The 18660-nt window shown below is 41.6% G+C and overlaps 2 protein-coding genes across 5 annotated transcripts in view; one reads left to right on the forward strand and one right to left on the reverse strand.

The window, feature by feature from the left end:
- Positions 1 to 18660, forward strand: part of UBAC2 (UBA domain containing 2) — a 170469-nt gene that overhangs the window by 84598 nt on the left and 67211 nt on the right.
- GPR183 (G protein-coupled receptor 183) lies at positions 946 to 15854 on the reverse strand. Of its 3 annotated transcripts, none has more exons than XM_005213958.5 (3): positions 15746 to 15854; positions 7714 to 7858; positions 946 to 2615 (listed from the first exon to the last, which is right to left on the reverse strand). In XM_005213958.5, exon 3 carries the CDS (start codon positions 2595 to 2597, stop codon positions 1515 to 1517), a length of 1083 nt encoding a protein of 360 aa, XP_005214015.1. In that variant the 5' UTR covers positions 2598 to 2615; positions 7714 to 7858; positions 15746 to 15854; the 3' UTR covers positions 946 to 1514.

Below are 18660 nucleotides of genomic sequence, written 5' to 3' on the forward strand. Positions count from 1 at the left end.
TTAAGATTAGTTTTCTTACAGGATAAAATCTGAAAGTGAGTAAGGTAAGGCTTTAAAAGAAAGTATTTCCAGGATATAAAGCTTAATAAAAATTTTAAGTATGACCCATCATATACCATTTCATTTCTTTAGTTGAGTTATCAAATGTGGAGTCATTGATAGGTACTGTCTTGAGGTAGTTGAGGGATCCAGTAAAGCAAATCTGAGCTGGCAGATGGGTTACTGTACTTGGGGAGGCCGTGCTACTTGTAAAGAAAGTGTTAAGTTCCTCAGTCGTGTCCGACTGACTCTGTGCAGCCCCGTGGACAGAGAAGCCTGGTGGGCTATTGTCCATGGCGTTATCCAGGCAAAAATACTGGAGTGGGTTGCCGTTCTCTTCTCCAGGGAATCTTCCTGACCCAGGAATCGAACCCAGGTTATACAGAGGTATTTCTATTTGGTCACAAGAGTCAGACCATGACTTAGTGACTAAACAACGATAATGTTGTAAAGAATCCTGGTGACTGTGAAGTTCATGATTTTCCATTTTACTTTCCATCTTAACAAGGCAAGCCACAATTACACCCCCACTGCACATCCTCCGTACCCTTCCTGGTAACCAACCCACTGAAATACAGATACAGGGTACTGCCAACTTCTGTATAAATAAGATACCATCCCCTAGGGACCCAAAAAAAGCCAAGCCTATTTGCATACATGTATATATATATTTTTTTAACTCTCAAGAAGCATTTAGCAAGTGGACCCTCTTTCCATATGAGATCCTTGTCATGTTCCTGGGCAGTGGCCCTTGAACCCTGTGCTGGCTGCTTGGGAAGAGCTTTCATTGCCTTCATCACCATCATCATCATAAGGCTTTGCTCCAAAATCTGCCTGCTGCTAGTTTCCTCTTCCCTGTAACTTTTGCTGAGAGTTCACAGTGAGCATTGAAGGACATACTCATAATTTTGTAGCATCTAGCTCTTTATTCAAAAACAAGTTTCTTCAGATGAAAATTTATGACTCAGAAAAAAAAATGGTTATTATCAAGGAGGTAAAGCCTAAGATTGAAAGAAACATGAATTGAAATGTTATACAAAAAAAAAAAAAGAGAGAGAAAGGGAATATTACAATATTAACATTTCTACACTGGCAATATACAATTTTGATAGTCTTTTTTTCTTTTTTTGAATTATTGGTGAGGAACATTAATGATTTCGTTTTTTGTTAACACAAAACTTTTCTTTTTACACTGAGATTTATTAAAATACCCTCCCTTTTAAAGGTATACTATTTCATTTACAAATGAGAATTTTGCTGAATGTTGTTCTTGAGTGTAAATATATATATATATATATATATATATATATATATATATATATATCAATTTACTTCCAAGTTGGAGGTGAGAAATAGTGCCCAGTGAAAGGAATTCAAAAGAATCCTAATTGGAAGTCTAATACTTGTTATAAGAAAAGTCTTGCAAAGTTCAACATACAGTCTACTTTGGTATAAATCCAAGACTCCTTTCCTTTTTACTTTCCATTTAAAGACTTGGAATGTATCATCATTTGAGTTTCTGTCATTTCACGTGAGTTTTCTTCAGGGGCTGACCTCACAGCACTGGAAATTGATACACTGACTTGACGTTTCAACATCTTCATGACCTTTCTCTTGTACCCTTTACATGCAAAAAAATATATAAAAGGGTCCATGCAGCAGTTGAAGTTCATCAGACATACTGTAAAGTGCAGAGATATCTGGAATGAATGTCTTTGGCTACATTCCAGGAGACCGGGAAGACGAAGCTTCTTGATCATGTGTTGAATAATTGCAACATGATAAGGCGTGAAACATACAACAAACACAACAATTATAAAAATAATTGTGTTGAGAGCCTTTTTGTTGACCCCAGATTTCTCAGTTAGCGGGTTCTGTTTGGCAGTTTTAAAGAGCTTGCAACAGATTTGAGAATAGCAGATAAGAATAATGACAAGCGGAAGTACGTATCCTATGAAACAGGCACCAAGCAGAATCCAGGGGAGGGATTTGGTTTCCTCGAAGTTTGGATATTCCATGCACGTAGTCCTTTCAGCCTCCTGTTTTGACATAGGGTTTATGAGTAGTGGGAGTGTTTGACCAAATACCAGAATCCAGACAAATATGCAGATGCATTTTGCATGTTCAATTCTTTTTATCTTATTATACCGCAGGGGGTGCACCACAGCAAAGAACCGGTCAATGCTCAGGCAGGTCATGAAGTTCACACCTGCGTATGTGTTGATGTAAAACACAAGAGCGGTTATCCTACACAGGGCATCGCCGATTCTCCAGTCAAAGCCCAGCGCATAGTAGGCTATCCGTGTAGGCAGAGCCGTGGTAAAAAGTATATCTGAAATCACCAAGTTGGTTGAATAGAGAGTGGTAGAGTTGATTTTTTTCCTGTTTTGAATAATGACAATCAAGGCCAGTAAGTTTCCCACAAGCCCAATTATGAAGACGATGCTGTAATGCAGTGGCATGAGGATCCTGGCTGTATGGTGGTGGGCATAGAGATCACAGTCGCTTTCCAGAGAAGCTGCAGAGGGTGTCGTAAAATTGTCCATTTTTATATCCATCAGTGGTGTTCAGGGTCTCTAAGAAAACCAAGAAGGGTGTGTTTTATTAAAAGCATTCTCTTAAATCTCCTGCATTGGCAGCAGGTTCTTCACTAGTGCCACCAATTTGTGGGATACAACTAAAAGTTCTGATTATAGGGAGATTTATAGCTTTAAAAACAAACCTTAAAATAAAGATTGACAATCAAAAAAAAAATTACAGCATTTTTAGGGACTTCCCTGGCAGTCCAGTGGTTAAGACCTGGGGCTTCAATGCAGGGACCACAGGTTCCATTCCTGGTTGGGGGACTAAGATCCCACATGCTGAGCAGTGAAGCCAAAAAAAAAAATTTTTTTTTTTTATTTTAAAAGTTTCAAAATATAAATAAAAAAGCATATTTAACTAAAAATGATATAAACTAATTCCTTGAGATCTAACTTAAAATGTCAAAATTTATATAATTTTCAAAAATCTGTATGTAATGTGGTTACATACTATATTATAACAGGAGGAGCAGAGACCGAAATTTATATTTTTACTCTTAAAATTTGGTCGCTTTGGCAAAGCTCTGGCAAAGGAAATAGAACCATTTAAATAGGGCAAATGTATTTTTGTGACAAGGGAATGCACTAACTTTTTAAGCAGAAATTTCCCCTTTGTTTTTTTGGATCATTATCTGGTAAAGAGTAAAATCACGTAAAGCACCCCACACTTCAGAAAGCGTAAAACTTTGCTTTTAAATTGAATATCAGTTGGACTTTTTTTTTTTTCGTCAAATGCATATCACTGCCAGGAAATGAAATCAGTCACACATTTATGTAGTGAAATACGAACTTACCACAGTGGTCTGATTTGTGTTAACCCAAAAATTATGAGAAACAAGCTAAGGCCTTTGTTAGGAACTGAAAGTTAGGTTTTCTTTAAGAAAAGAAGAAGACCATGACAACCATGACAAAAACAACAAAAAAAAAGAAGAAAAAGAAACAAAAAGAGAAAGAAAAAAGTGTTTTGAGGGGAGAACTTTAAATTAGTGTTAAAGTGTATCATTCTGCAGGTGCCCCACTGACGTGTGCAGTGTTCATTCTTACATGTGCAAACAGCAGGAAAAATTACACACGTGGTATTCTGTGTTCTGTTTGTTCATTTACTATGTTCATGTATCAGGGTAGTCTGTGTCTTCGTCATATGTGTAGATCTTAGGTAGACATTTAATACGTATTCTGAAGTGTTCCAGCGGTAATGCATAATTTGCTTCCTTACGCCCTTGATGAATACCTGGATTATTTCTACCTCTTTTCTTATTATAAATAATGTCTAAGATGGAGAGTGAAAAACTCCTACAATAAAAATCCATATATGAGGATGAACTTCGATAAAACTAAGAAACAGCAGAGCAATAAATTCTGTGAAGTTTTTTCTTTTTTTATGGTCATACTACATGGCATGTGGGATCTTAGTTCCCCGACCAGGGATTGAACTCGAGCCCCCCTACATTGGAAGTGCGGAAACTTAACCACTGGACTGCCAGGAAAGTCCCCTGTAAAGTTATTTTTAGAAGGAAAATAATTTTGTGGTAGGTCTCTATGCATAAAATCTCATCTGAAAGTCACTGTAACTGAGGGAGAAGTCAATATATCTAGTAATGATGGTACTGTATGTTAAAGGGAAGAACTCTGTTTCTAGCCTTATCAAAGCACTGACTAGACATCTGCATCTCCAACTGCCGTATTAAATGAAGTAGAGGCTCTGTAACAATCTCTGTAACGATCTTAAAACAGCGATACCGACAGAACAAGGGGGTTCTGAGAGGACTGTACTAATGTCATAGGTGTGTATTACCTACAGTGTTGAGAGGTTAATCATGAAAATATAGGACTACAACCTAAAGCAAATGGGAGCAAAAAAGGAAATAGAACTTTTTATTAGTCAAGGGAAGACAGAAAAGGAGACTCTGGGAAAAAGCAAAGGGTGAAAATGGTAGGTAGAAAAAACAAAATAAGAAGATAGGAAATGTGACACGACAAATTTAAATACATTGATGTGAAAAAGTGTTAGTCATGTCCGACTCTTTGAGACCCCGTGAACTGTAGCCCGCCAGGCTTTTCTGTCCATGGGATTCTCCAGGCAAGAATACTAGAGTAGAATTTGGTGTATGACTCAGGGAACTCAAACCAGGGCTCTGTGACAACTAGAGGGGTGGGATAGGGAGGGAGGTGGGAGGGAGGTTCTGGAGGGAAGGAATACACACACACACACACACCTATGGCTGATTCATGTTGATGTATGGCAGAAACCAACACAACATTGTAAAGCGATTATCCTTCAATTAAAAATAAATTTAAAAAAAATACTGGAGTGGTAGCCATTCCCTTGTCCAGCAGATCTTCCCCACCCAGGAGATCGAACCAGGTCTCCTGTGTTATAGGCAAATTGTTTACCATCTTCCCCACCAGAGAAGCCCCAAAAAGTTGAAAGTGAAAGTGTTAGTCGCTCAGTCGTGTCTGACTCTTTGTGACCCTGTGGATTATAGCCCACCAGGCTCCTCTGTCCATGGAATTCTTCAGGCAAAAATACTGGAGTAAGTAGCCATTCCCTTCTCCAGGGGATCTTCCTGACCCAGGGATCGAACTTGAGTCTCTTGCATTGCAGGCACATTCATTACCATCTGAGCCACCATTGAACTCACCTCTTAAAAGACAGAGACTATCAGTTTGGATTTTTAAAAATCCAGCCATATACTGGTAGCTCAGTAAAGAATCCACCAATGGAAAGCTAGACTAGCAATATTAACATCAGAAAAAACTAGAATTCAAAACACAATCAATAATAATAGAAACAAAAGAATTCACTACACAAGTTCAAAGGAATAGTTCAGGGACATAAAAATAATAATAAATTTTACATGTAACAGCGAGATTTGACAGAGTTTAAAGGAGAAATTGTCAAATCCACAACTGTGATGGGAGAGTTTAACACATTTTTATTACAATATGATAGGTAAAAAGAAGATTAACTCAACAGGACTTAAATGCTAACAGAATTTGTGCTTAAAGCACATTCGAATTCTTTGCAAGTTTGACCTTTTACTCAGTTATGAGACGTGTCTCCAAAGTCTCAGAAAATCATTAGCAAGCAGCTCACATCCCTTTTGAGTAAGGACTCCCTGGTGGCTCAGGTGGTGAAGAATCCGCCTGCAGTGCACAGGCCTGGGTTCAGTCCCTGGGTCAGGGAGATCCCCTGGGGAAGAAAATGGCAACCCACTCCAGTATTCTTGCCTGGAGAATCCCATGGACAGAGGAGCCTGTCGGGCTACAGTCCATGGGATTGCAAAGAGTCAGACACGACTAAGCAACTAACATAGCGTAACACAACAGCAGCTCACATTCCTTGTGAGTAGTACAGTACGACTAAATTAGAAATTAAAAATGAGTTAAAGTATCAATTTGGACTCTAGAAATATATTTTTCTAAAAAAAAAGAAATATATTTTTCTAAGAAACTTATGGGTTAAGAAAGCACAATGCAGATTTTGAAGTTCTTACAACTAAAGGACAAAAATATTATAAAACAGTGGAGTGGAGCGCAGCCAAAGAGTTAACCCAAAATTGATGCAAAGCCTTGAAGGCATTTATTTCTTAAAAAATTGAAAGTAGCCAAGTTAAATATGGGGTCACATAGAGTCGGACACGACTGAAGTGACTTAGCAGCAGCAGCAGCAAGTTAAATATGTAGCTCAAGAAGCTAGAAAAGAACTGAGTTTGCCCCCACCCCCAAAATAGAAGAAAATAATAAAAAATAAATGGAGTTATTGATGAATTAGAACTCCAAACAAAACCCACCCAGTAAGTATGGGCTTTATATTTTGTGTGTTTTGGTGGGGAGAGGGGAATGGAGTGATTCTCAAAGGGGAAATTGTGGAATTGCAATTATGAAATAAAAATAGAAGAAATTTTATTCATTAGTATGAAAAGCAACTTTGCAGAAACTGAGTCTGGACATAGGTAGAAATTCCAGGCACGGGTTGCAGGAACAGGCATCAAGAGCTACCTTTAGTTTATGAATTTTTGTGAAAAATTTTTTTTCTGAAAATCTCAACATTTAAATTTTATTTGGAGGAATCTTCCAAAGTAGGTTCCTGGGAACTGCCTTTGAAATACACGGTGGGGAAAAAAACCAACACTGTGAAGTCTGCTAATCTTCCATATGAATAATAATGGTTGTAGAGGTTAGGAAAGTTACACTGACTCTGAGAATGTGTCACTGCCCACCAGTTGTAAAAGCACGGCCAACCGCTTCACTGAGTGAAGTACAGCATCCAGTAGCATCCATCAAAAATAAATGTTTTTTAATGGATGAAACACACAAGGCAGTGTTTTCAGAACATTTTATCCTAAGGAAAAGATGTTTAAAACAGTGTCAAATTTTAAGTGTGAAAGTTTGCAACCAAATCAGATGTCCATCATTAGGGAATTGGTTAGTTTATGGCCCTATAGTGGAATATGCCAGGACACGGCCACTGAAAATGGCTACATAGATGCCTGTTTCCAGACGGGGCATAATGTTAAGTAGGGAAAGCGGGTTCCACGTCAGGCCACTTTTTGGAAAGAAGAAAAGCAGCTATTTACACACACATCCGTGCGTGGACACAGAGGCCAGCACATCATTTTGTACAAGTAAATTTTGAGTTTCATTCATACCTTTTCAATTTTAACACCGAATGTGAATTAACTTACGAAATGAATAAATAGGTAAATACTTCCCTTTTAATGTGAGTAAAAATTTACAATTCAGCTCTTCTTGCCAAAGCTTGTCCTCTGACCTGCGTTTCAGAGCTCACCCTGAGTGTTCTTTATTCAGATTCAGGCCTGAATTGTTGCTGGGTGCCTACCTTAAGTCCGATCTGGAAGACCCCTCCCAGCCATCCTGGAAGCCAGGTATGGCCAGCACCTGCCTACTCTGCCCTCGAGGTGACCCCTCTCAGAGAAGGTAGAGGACGCACCAGATTCTTCTCCCTCCCCACCTGGCTTCCAGCCTCCTACCCTGTCCAGCGCTCGGCAGGGGTAGTTGCTCCACGCTGCCTCTCAAGAACCGAGAGTCTGTGGTTTCAGGGTGGTCGAGGTGTCAGGGCCGTCCTCACCTGTGCACAGACAGCCGGCGCACACGTGGCCTAGCCGCTTTGGAGCGGGCGGCCAGTTCTTCCAGCAGAAGCCGTTCCAGGAGAGGCGCCTTCCCAGGTCGAGGCCAGGCCGGTGGATGCTGTGTCATAGAGCCCTGAGGGGAGACTGCAGAGAGGCCCCGTCCTGAGTCAGAGAAAGGCCCTTGCACAAGGCGGACATGCACGTGGGCTGACCCAGAGGCTCTCGGGTAAAGGGGAATGTGGGCTGTTTCGGAATGTGTGCGTTTGGCTCTTTAGCAACCTCTGGAAGGTCGATTCCATCGGTCAGCAGCTCTAGTATTATACTACCTTTGGTGGTGTTTACCCAGTGTTATTATTAATGCTATAGTTTTAGTCCATTTTATCTTTTTCAAATTGAGAGAAAAATCCTTTCACATATTTGACTGTTATCCTGTTCCTGTATCAGGCAATCCCAATTTGTTATCATATTCCCTCAGAAACCCTATTTTGTCCCTTCCTTTAATCCTTTTAGGATTCAGGATTACTTTCCTGAACCTTGACTTACTCCATGCTTTTATTCAGGAAAAATGGCTTTCTAGTGCCCCCTCCATCCGCCAGATCCTGAAAATTCAGACATGATACCTTTTAATGTCCAAGGACCTAAACCTGATGACGAATGGATGTTGGGAATGTGCTCTTGTCCGAATGAGGTGTTATATCATTGACACACCCAGGTTCTGCTTGCTCTTTGCATTACAGTGCTCCTTTATCAACCTTTGCATTGCAAATTCCCCTTTTAACTGTTTCTAATCCTTCCTCTTTTAGTCATAACCAAATCGTTCTTTTCTTTACCTCTTTGTTTATTCTAGACTGAATTTTAAACATTTTTCATAATTGTTAAGACAGCAGCATCTGACATGTTATTGAGGTTAGATATACTGAGTTGTACTTGAAAGTCCTATGGCTCGTCCTTTTATTGCCTTGAGAAAAGCACAAAGAAGTGCTTACTCTAAATCTTTTTTCCTTAGAGTACTTGAACTCTCTAATAGTCAGAATTTCATTGTGAAGCTTTCTGATGAAAAGACGCACCATGTCACTAAGCTATCCCCTGTGCCTTACGCCGGAAAGGATGAGGGGCGCAAGCCTTGCCCTGAGGGCGCAGATGTACCTGGGCTGCTGGAAGTGTGGGTCCTTATTCAGGTTACACCCAAGGAACCACAAGCAGCCATCTGTGCCAGTCCTCTGAAAGTTTTTATTAATAAGCAAAGGAGGCTGTCTCAGTTTTATCTCTGTCACACAATATCGATCCTTTTAACTTTACTGTTATCCTAACATATAACAGCAAGTTCTTCCACGGCAAAATATGAATATCCTCCAAAGTATTTTCACTTACATTTTTGGGAGTGGGCCTGTGTGTATGGTTTTCTGTACATTGATTTTCTTACTAATTAGAGTGGTGAGCGTTTCTTAAGACACTATCATCTCATTTTTGCATAACCGGACATGTTGACATGAACTGTCGAGTTCTTTCTAGCCACAGAAAGGAAAAAATAAAAAGCCCCCTCACAACTCATTTATTAGTATTTCAGAAAACTGTCCAAGAGCTAATGTGGTTTGTACTCTAGAAGTATTTACCCTGGATACCAACTTGGAGGCAGTTGTGGTTTTTTTCACAGGGTACTGATACATACTTTCTGCAATCTCAGCTTACTTGCTTGGATAATTATTGTCTTAGCTTTTATTTGTGGCAGAAGCAGAATAAGATCTTCATTATATTCAAAGATCTAGTAAATGCTAGAATACTGGCTTTTTTTTTTTTAAGAATACTGGCTTTTAGAGTTTAGCTCCAAGATTCCTGAAATGTCACCTTTACCCCTAATACGTATTCGCTTAATAATCATCAACACTTAAAATGAGAAGGACTTAATCTTGTAGTAATTTTGTTTAATTTCAGGCCTTAGCAATGAACCGAATGGGTCAAAGCATGCTGACAGGATCATTGCTAAGAGGTGACTTCTCTGTGAGGTGAAGTCTGCTCAGGACCGTGTTTACACATCAAGATGATCTGAGTCAAAGTGCCCACAGTGGCCTGCACCAGAGAGGAAGTTCCTGGAGCACGCTCTGAAAACAACCCGGGGAGCCCCAGAGTGGACGTGCAGATGCAAATGATATTTGTCTATTGTTAAATGATGTGTGCTGTCTGATCCGGTTCTTTGATTTCTGTTGATACACTGTCCTTTGGTTATTTTTTTGAAGAGGGCTAAGATTGAGGAAAGATTTCTAAGTGGGAGAAAAGAAAGTCCCTGGGAAAGGAGTGGGCAGAGAAAGGATCCGGACTCAAAGGGACAAGGATTCTGTCTCCTGGGGAAACAGACATTTCAGGACAGCAGGCTGAGGCTGTTTGGCGCCTCTGAGGACAAACGCTCGGGCTTCCCAGGTGGCGCTCGTGGTAGAGAACCCGCCTGCCATGCAAGGGACACAAGAGACGCGGGCTCAGTCCCTAGGTCGGTAAGACCCCTGGAGGAGGGCGTGGCCACCCACTCCAGTATTCTTGCCTGGAGAGTCCCATGGACAGAGGAGCCTGGCAGGCTGCAGTCCATTGGGCTGCAGGGTCAGACACGACTGAAGCGGCTTAGCACACGTGACAACAGACATACTCCATGGAAGAAAGAAATCACTGTTGCTTTCTCCAGTTACCCTATTTTTATACGTATTTGTCAGGGGCTTGGAAAAGCCTCCGTGTTCTGGAAGCTGAGTGAACAGGGACATCTGAACCTGGTCCAGTGTCACACACACCGGCGCCTGGCACTCAACCAGGGATGTTTTTCACTGGCTTCAAGGTGAGAAACCACTCGAGCAACTGTGTGTCCCCACTGCCCTGCAAAATTTAGTCATGAATCACATCTGACTCTTTTGCAACCTGTGAACTATAGCCCGCCAGGCTTCTCTGTCCATGAGATTTCTCAGGCAAGAACACTGGAGTGGGTTGCCATGCCCTCCTAAAGAGAATCTTCCCGACCCAGGGTTTGAACCTGCATCTCTTGCATTAGCAGGCAGATTCTTTACCACTGAACCACAAGGGAAGCCCACCTTGCAAAATAGGAGCAGGAGAGTCATTCCTGATTGTCATTCTGATTGTGGAAAGAGCCCCAAGGCATGGACGGGCGGTGAACAGCACAGGCCCAACCTTGCTTCCCTCCGCTGGCATGGCCAGGCGCCTGTTCCAGTCCACTCTGAACCGCTGTGATAGTCAGTCCACACCCGATAACCTAGTCAAAGAAATCTTCCTATGCTCTCAGGGGTCGTTCCCCCCACCCCCCCACCACCCCAACCGACTTTGAGTCCTGAGTTGGTAGCCGTGTCCAAGATTGATTCTAGGGGAGGATATACAGGGAATATCGTCCAGAAAGCAGGCTGATAGCTGCCTCCATGTCTCCGAGGGAACCCCCCCGCCCCCAGTGCGCCGGAGTGTGTATGTCAGGAGTCTTGTCATCTGCGGTCAGTGTATCTGAGGGCAGCTCTCCTCCCTGCCTCCCGGGGAGCTCGCTTGCTTTCTCCGGTCTGTGGAAGGGTTGACCCTGCGGCTGACCCGAGGACACGATCTGGTCCTGACCGCCTCCCGGTAGGTCTGCCCAGGGTCAGGTACAGGCCAGTGCATGGGGTGCATCTTCAGAAACAAAAAACACCCCATTGTTGGCTGGTCTGTCCTTTCCTCTTTGTGCCTCCGTGGTGTCCTGAACCCCATGGAGATGCTGCGCCTTCTGTAAACACCTACGTCAGAACTGATGGGAAAGTGAAAGGTGCCTGACCTGTGTTACCTGCTTAAACACCCACTTGCACATTTGGGGTTTTATATAGTCTGGCTATTTTTCTTTCACATTTCACTGATTATTTATTCCTCCTGTGGCTTTTTGGCAACTTGAATGCTGACTCAAATGATATGAAGGTCTTCAGAGATGAAGACAGAAGGAGGTAATAGCACTGAGGACTTGAAATATGTGGCATATTGTTTAGCAACTGGAAGAAAAAAAAAATTCCCACCCTGATACACTTTTCAGTGTAAGGAAGACAAAGACCATTTCCATGTGGCATGATGGGACCTATGTGCAAGATAATCAACTGCATAAATATATGTATATAAATATATAAAGACTCCTTATAAAGAAGGGCTGAGTCAGTATTAACCTTTATCCCCTGAATCCAAAATGTTCCCAGAAATAATAGGTACCTTTTCTCCTTAAAGTCTGAGGGAGTTTGAAATTTTGCATTTCATCTCTATTATCTCATAGAAATTAGTGAGAAACATTACATATCCTTATTTTATGGATAAAGGGAATTCCAGAGAGATTTGATCTCTTGCTCAGGGGTCCTCTTTGGCCACCTCATGCGAAGAGTTGACTCATTGGAAAAGACTCTGATGCTGGGAGGGATTGGGGGCAGGAGGAGAAGGGGACGACAGAGGATGAGATGGCTGGATGGCATCACTGACTCGATGGACGTGAGTCTGGGTGAACTCCGGGAGTTGGTGATGGACAGGGAGGCCTGGCGTGCTGCGATTCATGGGCGTTGCAAAGAGTCGGACACGACTGAGTGACTGATCTGATCTGATCTGATCAGGGGTCCTCCCCCCAGGACAGGTGCCGAGCCAGGGGCCACGCAGGTGCCCAGGCCTCCGCGTCCTCCAACACCCCCTGCCTCCTGCCAGGCAGCGGTTCCTGGGCCTTCAGCCTGCTGTGCCCCTCCTCCCTGCCCCCTGCACTCGCCCATCTGTCTGCCTGGGTGTGAGTCGCTGCCTCTGCTCTGCCGGCCTCGAGCCACCCTCACTTCTCTCTGCAGCTGCAGCTGCAGCCTGCGCTGGCTCACACGGTGCCCTCTGGCCCCGGGCAGACTGCACGCTGTCTGTGGTGACACACAGTTTCCTTCGTGATCGGGCTCCGCTTCCCTCTTTAGCTGGATCTCTGTCCGTCTTCCCTCCCGTGACCTCGAGCTCAGGCCCTGCTGGAATAGGCTGTTGATACCCTGTGTTCTCTCATAGCTCTCTTCCTTTCTGATCCTCTTCCTTCTCTCTGGTGCCTCCTTGGCCCCCGCCTGCATCCTCTGCTCCTGCTTTCTTTCCTTCAGGCCTTTGTTCAAAATCAGCTGCTCCTGGAGGCTTCCCTGATTCTGTCCTGTCCTCTCCTTCCTTGACAGCCCCCGCCCGCCCTGCAGACAGGCAGCGTGGGGCACCCTCGCCAGGCCCTGCGCCCTGGACTGGCATCTGTGCTGTTTTTTTGTTTTGTTTTGTTTTTCCTGTTTCCTGCTAGCCTATGAAGTCCTGAGAGTGGGGGCTGTGTTGTTAATTTGGCGTTATCTCCAGCCGGCCCATCATTGGTGCTCAGTAAATACCCATTAAGGAGTAGCAGAGTCCCAGCTTTCTTGATCCTCAGTCGGAGTTTCTTTATTAGACTACAGGGTGCGTTTGATGAATAAAAGTAGCCAGTAGTATGCAGCATAGATTGTGTCCCAGGCAGTGCCCTGGGCTCCCTAGGTATATTCACCCTGACTCTCACAGAGCTTTCCCAAATCCTTTGCCAGTGGTGAAACCAAGAACAGAACGCTTACGAGTCTTGCCTCAAGACACAGCTGTCAAGTGTCAGGATTTACTCCTGGCAGATCGGCTCCAGGAATGACATTCAGCGTAGTACATTTTAGCCCCTGCTCCTATTTCCAGCCTGATCTGATGTTATTGGTAGGAAACAAGTAAAATAGGAAGACATCTCAGAACTTTTAACACATAATAGTTCATACACCTGGCTGAACCAGAGGGAAGAGAAGGGCTGGGGAGATGGGACAAGAGAGGAAAGGAGAAGAATAAGTTGCTATCAATAAGGAGTTCATTAATTTATTTGTAGCATATTTTAGTGCAAGTAAAAGTTTCATAAATGAATTTAGACTTTACTGGCTTAAACAGGATGTCTATGAAAACAGTTTGGATTGAAATTTCCACCAAGAGAAGGTGAATACCTAGGACGGCTCTTACGCTTGTTAAGTATTTGCAGATATCTAACAGAATATTTTTATTCCTCTGTTCTGGCTTTCCAGATACCACAAGGATCTTTGTCACCTCTTGTTTTTCAGGGGATTTTCGCATGTTAGTTATTTCATCTGCCATTGAATCCCTGTGTTTTACAAGTGTCTTGGGAGGCTGGGAAGCTATATGGACTGGGGGATACTACACATCCTTAGCATATACACAACCAGGACCTTTTAGCAGCTGCAGGAGGCCCTGAACTGTAGCAGAGAGACTGCTGTCCCTGCCAAACTCCTTTACTGGGTGGGGAGCTCTTTTTTTAGTTATAAACTTTTAAAGGATACCAATTTTATCTCATTTTATCCCCTAGAATGTTTAAGATCTGGCCAGCTGCAGATAGCTAATCAATGCCTATGGAAAGCATAAATATATAAAAAGTGATAGAGTGACCTGAGTTGATATTTATTCCATTAAATGACTGGCCATGTTACTGAGAAGCCCTTAGAAGCCAGTTAAAGTAATTTATCAAAGGCAGTCCCACCTCTCACATGATACGTGAGCCCAGTGAGTGAGGATGCTTTCTGGAGCCGTGTTCTCTTTGCAGCGTCATGTCCAAGAACTACGATTAACCCCCCAAGAGAAAACATGCACTGAAATCCTAGCAGATGCAAAGTCCAGGCAGGCAGCACAGTTAGGTGTATAGACATCCATAGACTCAGTCTCCATGTGAAATATTCTCTAAAGATCTCAAAATAAGTTCAAGAAGAAGAAAATGCCCACAGAAGTGGTAGGGCAGGGAAACTTTGCCTATTGGATTCATCCTTCAGTGGTTTAATGGGCAGAGGGAGGAGAGACCAAGGCTAGCAGGCAGTTTTCCAGTGCTTTCTATGACAACCAATATTATATAGCACTTATTATGACACCCAAGGACCGGGCAGTATAGTTACTCCCCATTTTACAAGTGAGGCAGATGAAGCCCGGGAAGCAACATGTCCAGGGTCACGCAACTGGTAAGTAAGAGAGCCCAAGCCTGACTCCAGAGCCCATGCTCTTAACCACCATCCTATATCGTACTTAGAGCAAGACCCTCCCCCTCAAAAAGCACACCCTCTTTTCGAGGAAGTCTCTGAACAGCTTACATGTTACCAAGAGTTTCTGTCACCTCCGTTCCCAACCTGGACATAAATATTGGCAGTTCACTGCACCTAGTTCATTGTTCTGTGATATTTTTTATGCATACAGAAGTTCTAGGAAGAAAATACCGAGCTGTGTTTAGCCTTTCTGATCTTCAGATAAACATAAAGCAAACAAGCGCTGTTCCTTTTTCACTTATTAGATTAACAGTTTATATTTAGAATTAAAATACTCATGTTGTCAGAGAAGCAGTGAAGCCCAGACTGTCTTCCACTGATGGGAGAGTAAATATTTCTGTAAACTGAAAAATATCAATTTTAATTAAAGTTCTTTTTTTTTTAATGTGCACCCTTTGCTCCAGGAATTTGACTATTGAGATTCTATCCTGAGAAATAATAGAAAGTATAAAAGTAGAGAAGTAACAGAAATACAGGAAAGACTTTTATGTACATAGAACCGTGGTCAAATAGTTACATGTAGTAACTTTTCAATTGTGCTGAATAACTTCATCACAGTACATTTAGGTGTAGAAATGCTCCATTCTACAATAACTTTGTTATTTTCCTTCATAAAGTATCCTGAAATACTGGCAGTATTTGCTGATTACTTGATACTGTTTTTGGTAATTGTGAGTTCACACAGAAATACGAAGTAAGCCCTATTTATTTTTTTTGGCAAAGGTATTTCTGGCCCGATTCACTGCCTTCACCTAGCTTAATATCAGCTTATTAGAACTGCCAGTCACCAGAGAGTCTCAACTGTATTAGTGGTAAGATTTCTGATGTTAGAAATGTTTATAGCTTTTTGTTACAAAGATTCTTTACCTTTACTTTAAAATTTAACTAGACTTTCAAAGTTTTTCTTAACTTACAAGAATTTGTTGAAAAAAGCAAAATATCTGTTACTTACCTCTCAGTGTCTTGTTGGGGCCCCTGTGTGGCAGCAGTCAGTATTCGCCCAAACTGAAGTAGGTTAACCTTGGCATGTTGTTTTAAGGGAGATTACCAGACATCCTTTTATGGTGGTGGCTTTTTTTTTTTTCTGTCACCCTGTGACTGAGCATAGTAGTGATCAGTTAGCCTCATGTGTGCGTGTGCACTTTTTTTAAATGGGAAGTGAAATTTTTCTGTTAGTGATTCTTTTTTTTTTTTTTTTTTTTAGAAAAGAGCTATCCAAAAACCCCTTGGAATTTATGAGTTGTTGATATCTATGGAACTTTATAAATTTTTCTATAAAGATTTAAGTTAAAAAAAATTCTTTAGAAGAGACTGAAGAAATAAACCGTAACCAGTGGGGAAAAAAAGGAATATAGCTACTGATGATGTTGTATCCATATTATGTGTGAAGTATGAGTGTTAACATGTTTTAAGGGGAAAATGTCAATTTTGCCAATTGTGTCTGGAAACTTGGTGCAGGGAGTAGTTTACTCATTCTGTATCTTATCAGCAGCTTAATGAGAAAGAAATAGAAGTTTCTGTGGTGAGTGGAGGAAAATGCTCTTTTGCATGTGTATAATAATTAGTTGGTGTTTTTAGGCAGGGGACCAACCGACTGGATCAGTGACTGCATGAACCCATGTTAACAAAGGAGAGGTTGAAGGGGGCATCTTACAGCTAGAATCACCTGTTACGCACACAGACCTGTGCTGTTCACCTTCGAGTTTTAATCGACTCAGTTTAAACCAACAATGTCACATGGATATCAAAATGCAAATTGATTTACAGACTAAATTAATGGAAATAGAGCTCTCAGAATACAAGAGATGATCTAGCCATTCTCAGTGAGTGCAAGAAACTGCATTTTGCCAAGGCATGGATGACCTAGAGCCTGCCCAGTAGGTGCAGGCTCTGGATCCCAGGTCTTAGAAGAAAAGATTGAATGAACTGAGCATGTCCAGGCTTGGCAGGGATGTGATCATTATCTTCATGATCACGGTAAAGGGTTTAGGTTGCATGTGTCAATCTTCCTAACTCCAGAGGGTAAAAGGCAGGCATGTAAGAGGAGGTCACAGGAGACAGCTCTCAAATCAGAATAGGAAAGCAGTTCTCAAAAGTTGGGATCATTTTTTCTAAAAAAAGCGCATGTTGCCTTTTGTTTTTGTGTGCTCAGTCATATCCAACTCTTTTGTAACCCCATGAACTGTAGCCCGCCAAGCTCCTCTGTCCATGGGATTTCCCAGGTGAGGATACTGGGGTGGGTTGCCATTTCTTTCTCCTGGGGATCTTGCCGACCCAGAGATCGAATTGGAGTCTCCTGCACCGGCAGGAGGATTCTTTACCACTGAGCCACCTGGGAAATCCATCTCTTCTGTAGGTGCTTGCATAAACCAGGTGTCTGTTTGGAGGGACGTTGTAGAGAGAATTGAATCATTTGGTAGGGATTTGTGACTCTGTGCCCTCAGAGACCCTTCCATTCCAGGATTCTGTCAAAGTGCTGAGGACTTTTAGCCTCTCAGTGTATTATTCCATTGAGGTTATTATAAGCCCTACCGTGCTGAAGATGCGTAGATAAACGTTGTCAAACAGAAGAGTAACACTCACCTAAGTTCTGTGGGACTCCATGCCACTATGTAAAATAAAAGTACTGAACTAAATGATCACCAAGGTAACTCCTAGTATAAAAATTCTCTGAGGGGGAAATACAGAGATTTTATGATTTGATTGGTCAGTGTGATAAACTTTTACAGAACTAGTTCCTTTAAAACTTGGTTTGAATACTCCTTTATACCATGACATTTTTGAACCTTGTTTAATGCCCCTGGATATGTTCCATTGTCTCCTGGTTTATAGTCTGTGGGAACTTGAATAGAATTTGTATCCTGTTGTGTGAAATTTGTATAGATCTTAATTATGTTGAGTTGTTCATAGTGCTTTTCAGATCTGCTGTATCCTTCTACTTTTCTGTCTATTCATTCTATTAATTTTTGACAGTTTGATGTTTAAACTACAACCAAAAATCTTAATTTTTCTACTTACAAAATAATTGCAATATATAGTAAAACTATATGTAACTTTGTTCTGTATTTTCCAAATCTCCTGTAAATATGTTATCATGCTTCATAATTTAAAAAGTAAAAAAGAAGGGAAAAAAGAAAAAAAATTGGATCGAAGAAGCCTTGAAGAAGACACTGTTGAGAAGTTTTTCAATTTGTTGAAAAGCCATCCTGGTGGGGTTTTTGTCTTTTAATTTTCAAAATAATTTTTGTTAAGTAAAGCATTTTTATTTTATGAACTTATCTAGGTAAAATAAATGTTCTAGCAAACTGGATTTCCCCTCTTTTTGGTATTAGAGTAGTCATATGTATAAAGAAGAGGTGACAGGGTAATTGTCCTTTGAGATGCTGTTGATATTTACTATCAGATAGTTTCATGAGTTCACAAGCCTTATTTTTATTGTTGAAAGTTACCAGGATTTCTTTAGTTGTACTGTAAAAGTGGAGTCACTGTCCTTTTTCCATAGAAAATATAGGATGGACATTTGTGACCTGACCTGAGTGCTTCTATTTTATTTGTTCTGTCAAGCATAGTTGTGAGTATATAGGAGATACTCAACAAATGTTAGTGACATTAGTGAATGAATCCTTTATATTGTGTATTCCTTTCTGTACTTCAGCCCTGTATGCTTAAACCACATAGGGCTTCCAGAAGTTAGCTGTTCTCAATATGAAAAGGTCAAGCTGAGTTACTGTTGACAGTATAAAGAACAAATGTTGTTGTAAAATAAGGAAAAGAGAAAGACTGGTCAGTGACTAATAACACTCAGTGTGTATAGAAATAGCAGTGGAAATTTTCTACAGGGCAGCCTGTACCACACCATGGTCTGAA

This window comes from Bos taurus, chromosome 12, assembly GCF_002263795.3.
Source record: "Bos taurus isolate L1 Dominette 01449 registration number 42190680 breed Hereford chromosome 12, ARS-UCD2.0, whole genome shotgun sequence".
In the NCBI taxonomy this organism is placed as follows: Eukaryota; Metazoa; Chordata; class Mammalia; order Artiodactyla; family Bovidae; genus Bos; species Bos taurus.

Coding starts and splice junctions, on each gene's coding strand:
- GPR183 (XM_005213958.5), bottom strand. CDS start 2,597: ATGGATATAAAAATGGACAATTTTACGACACCCTCTGCAGCTTCTCTG.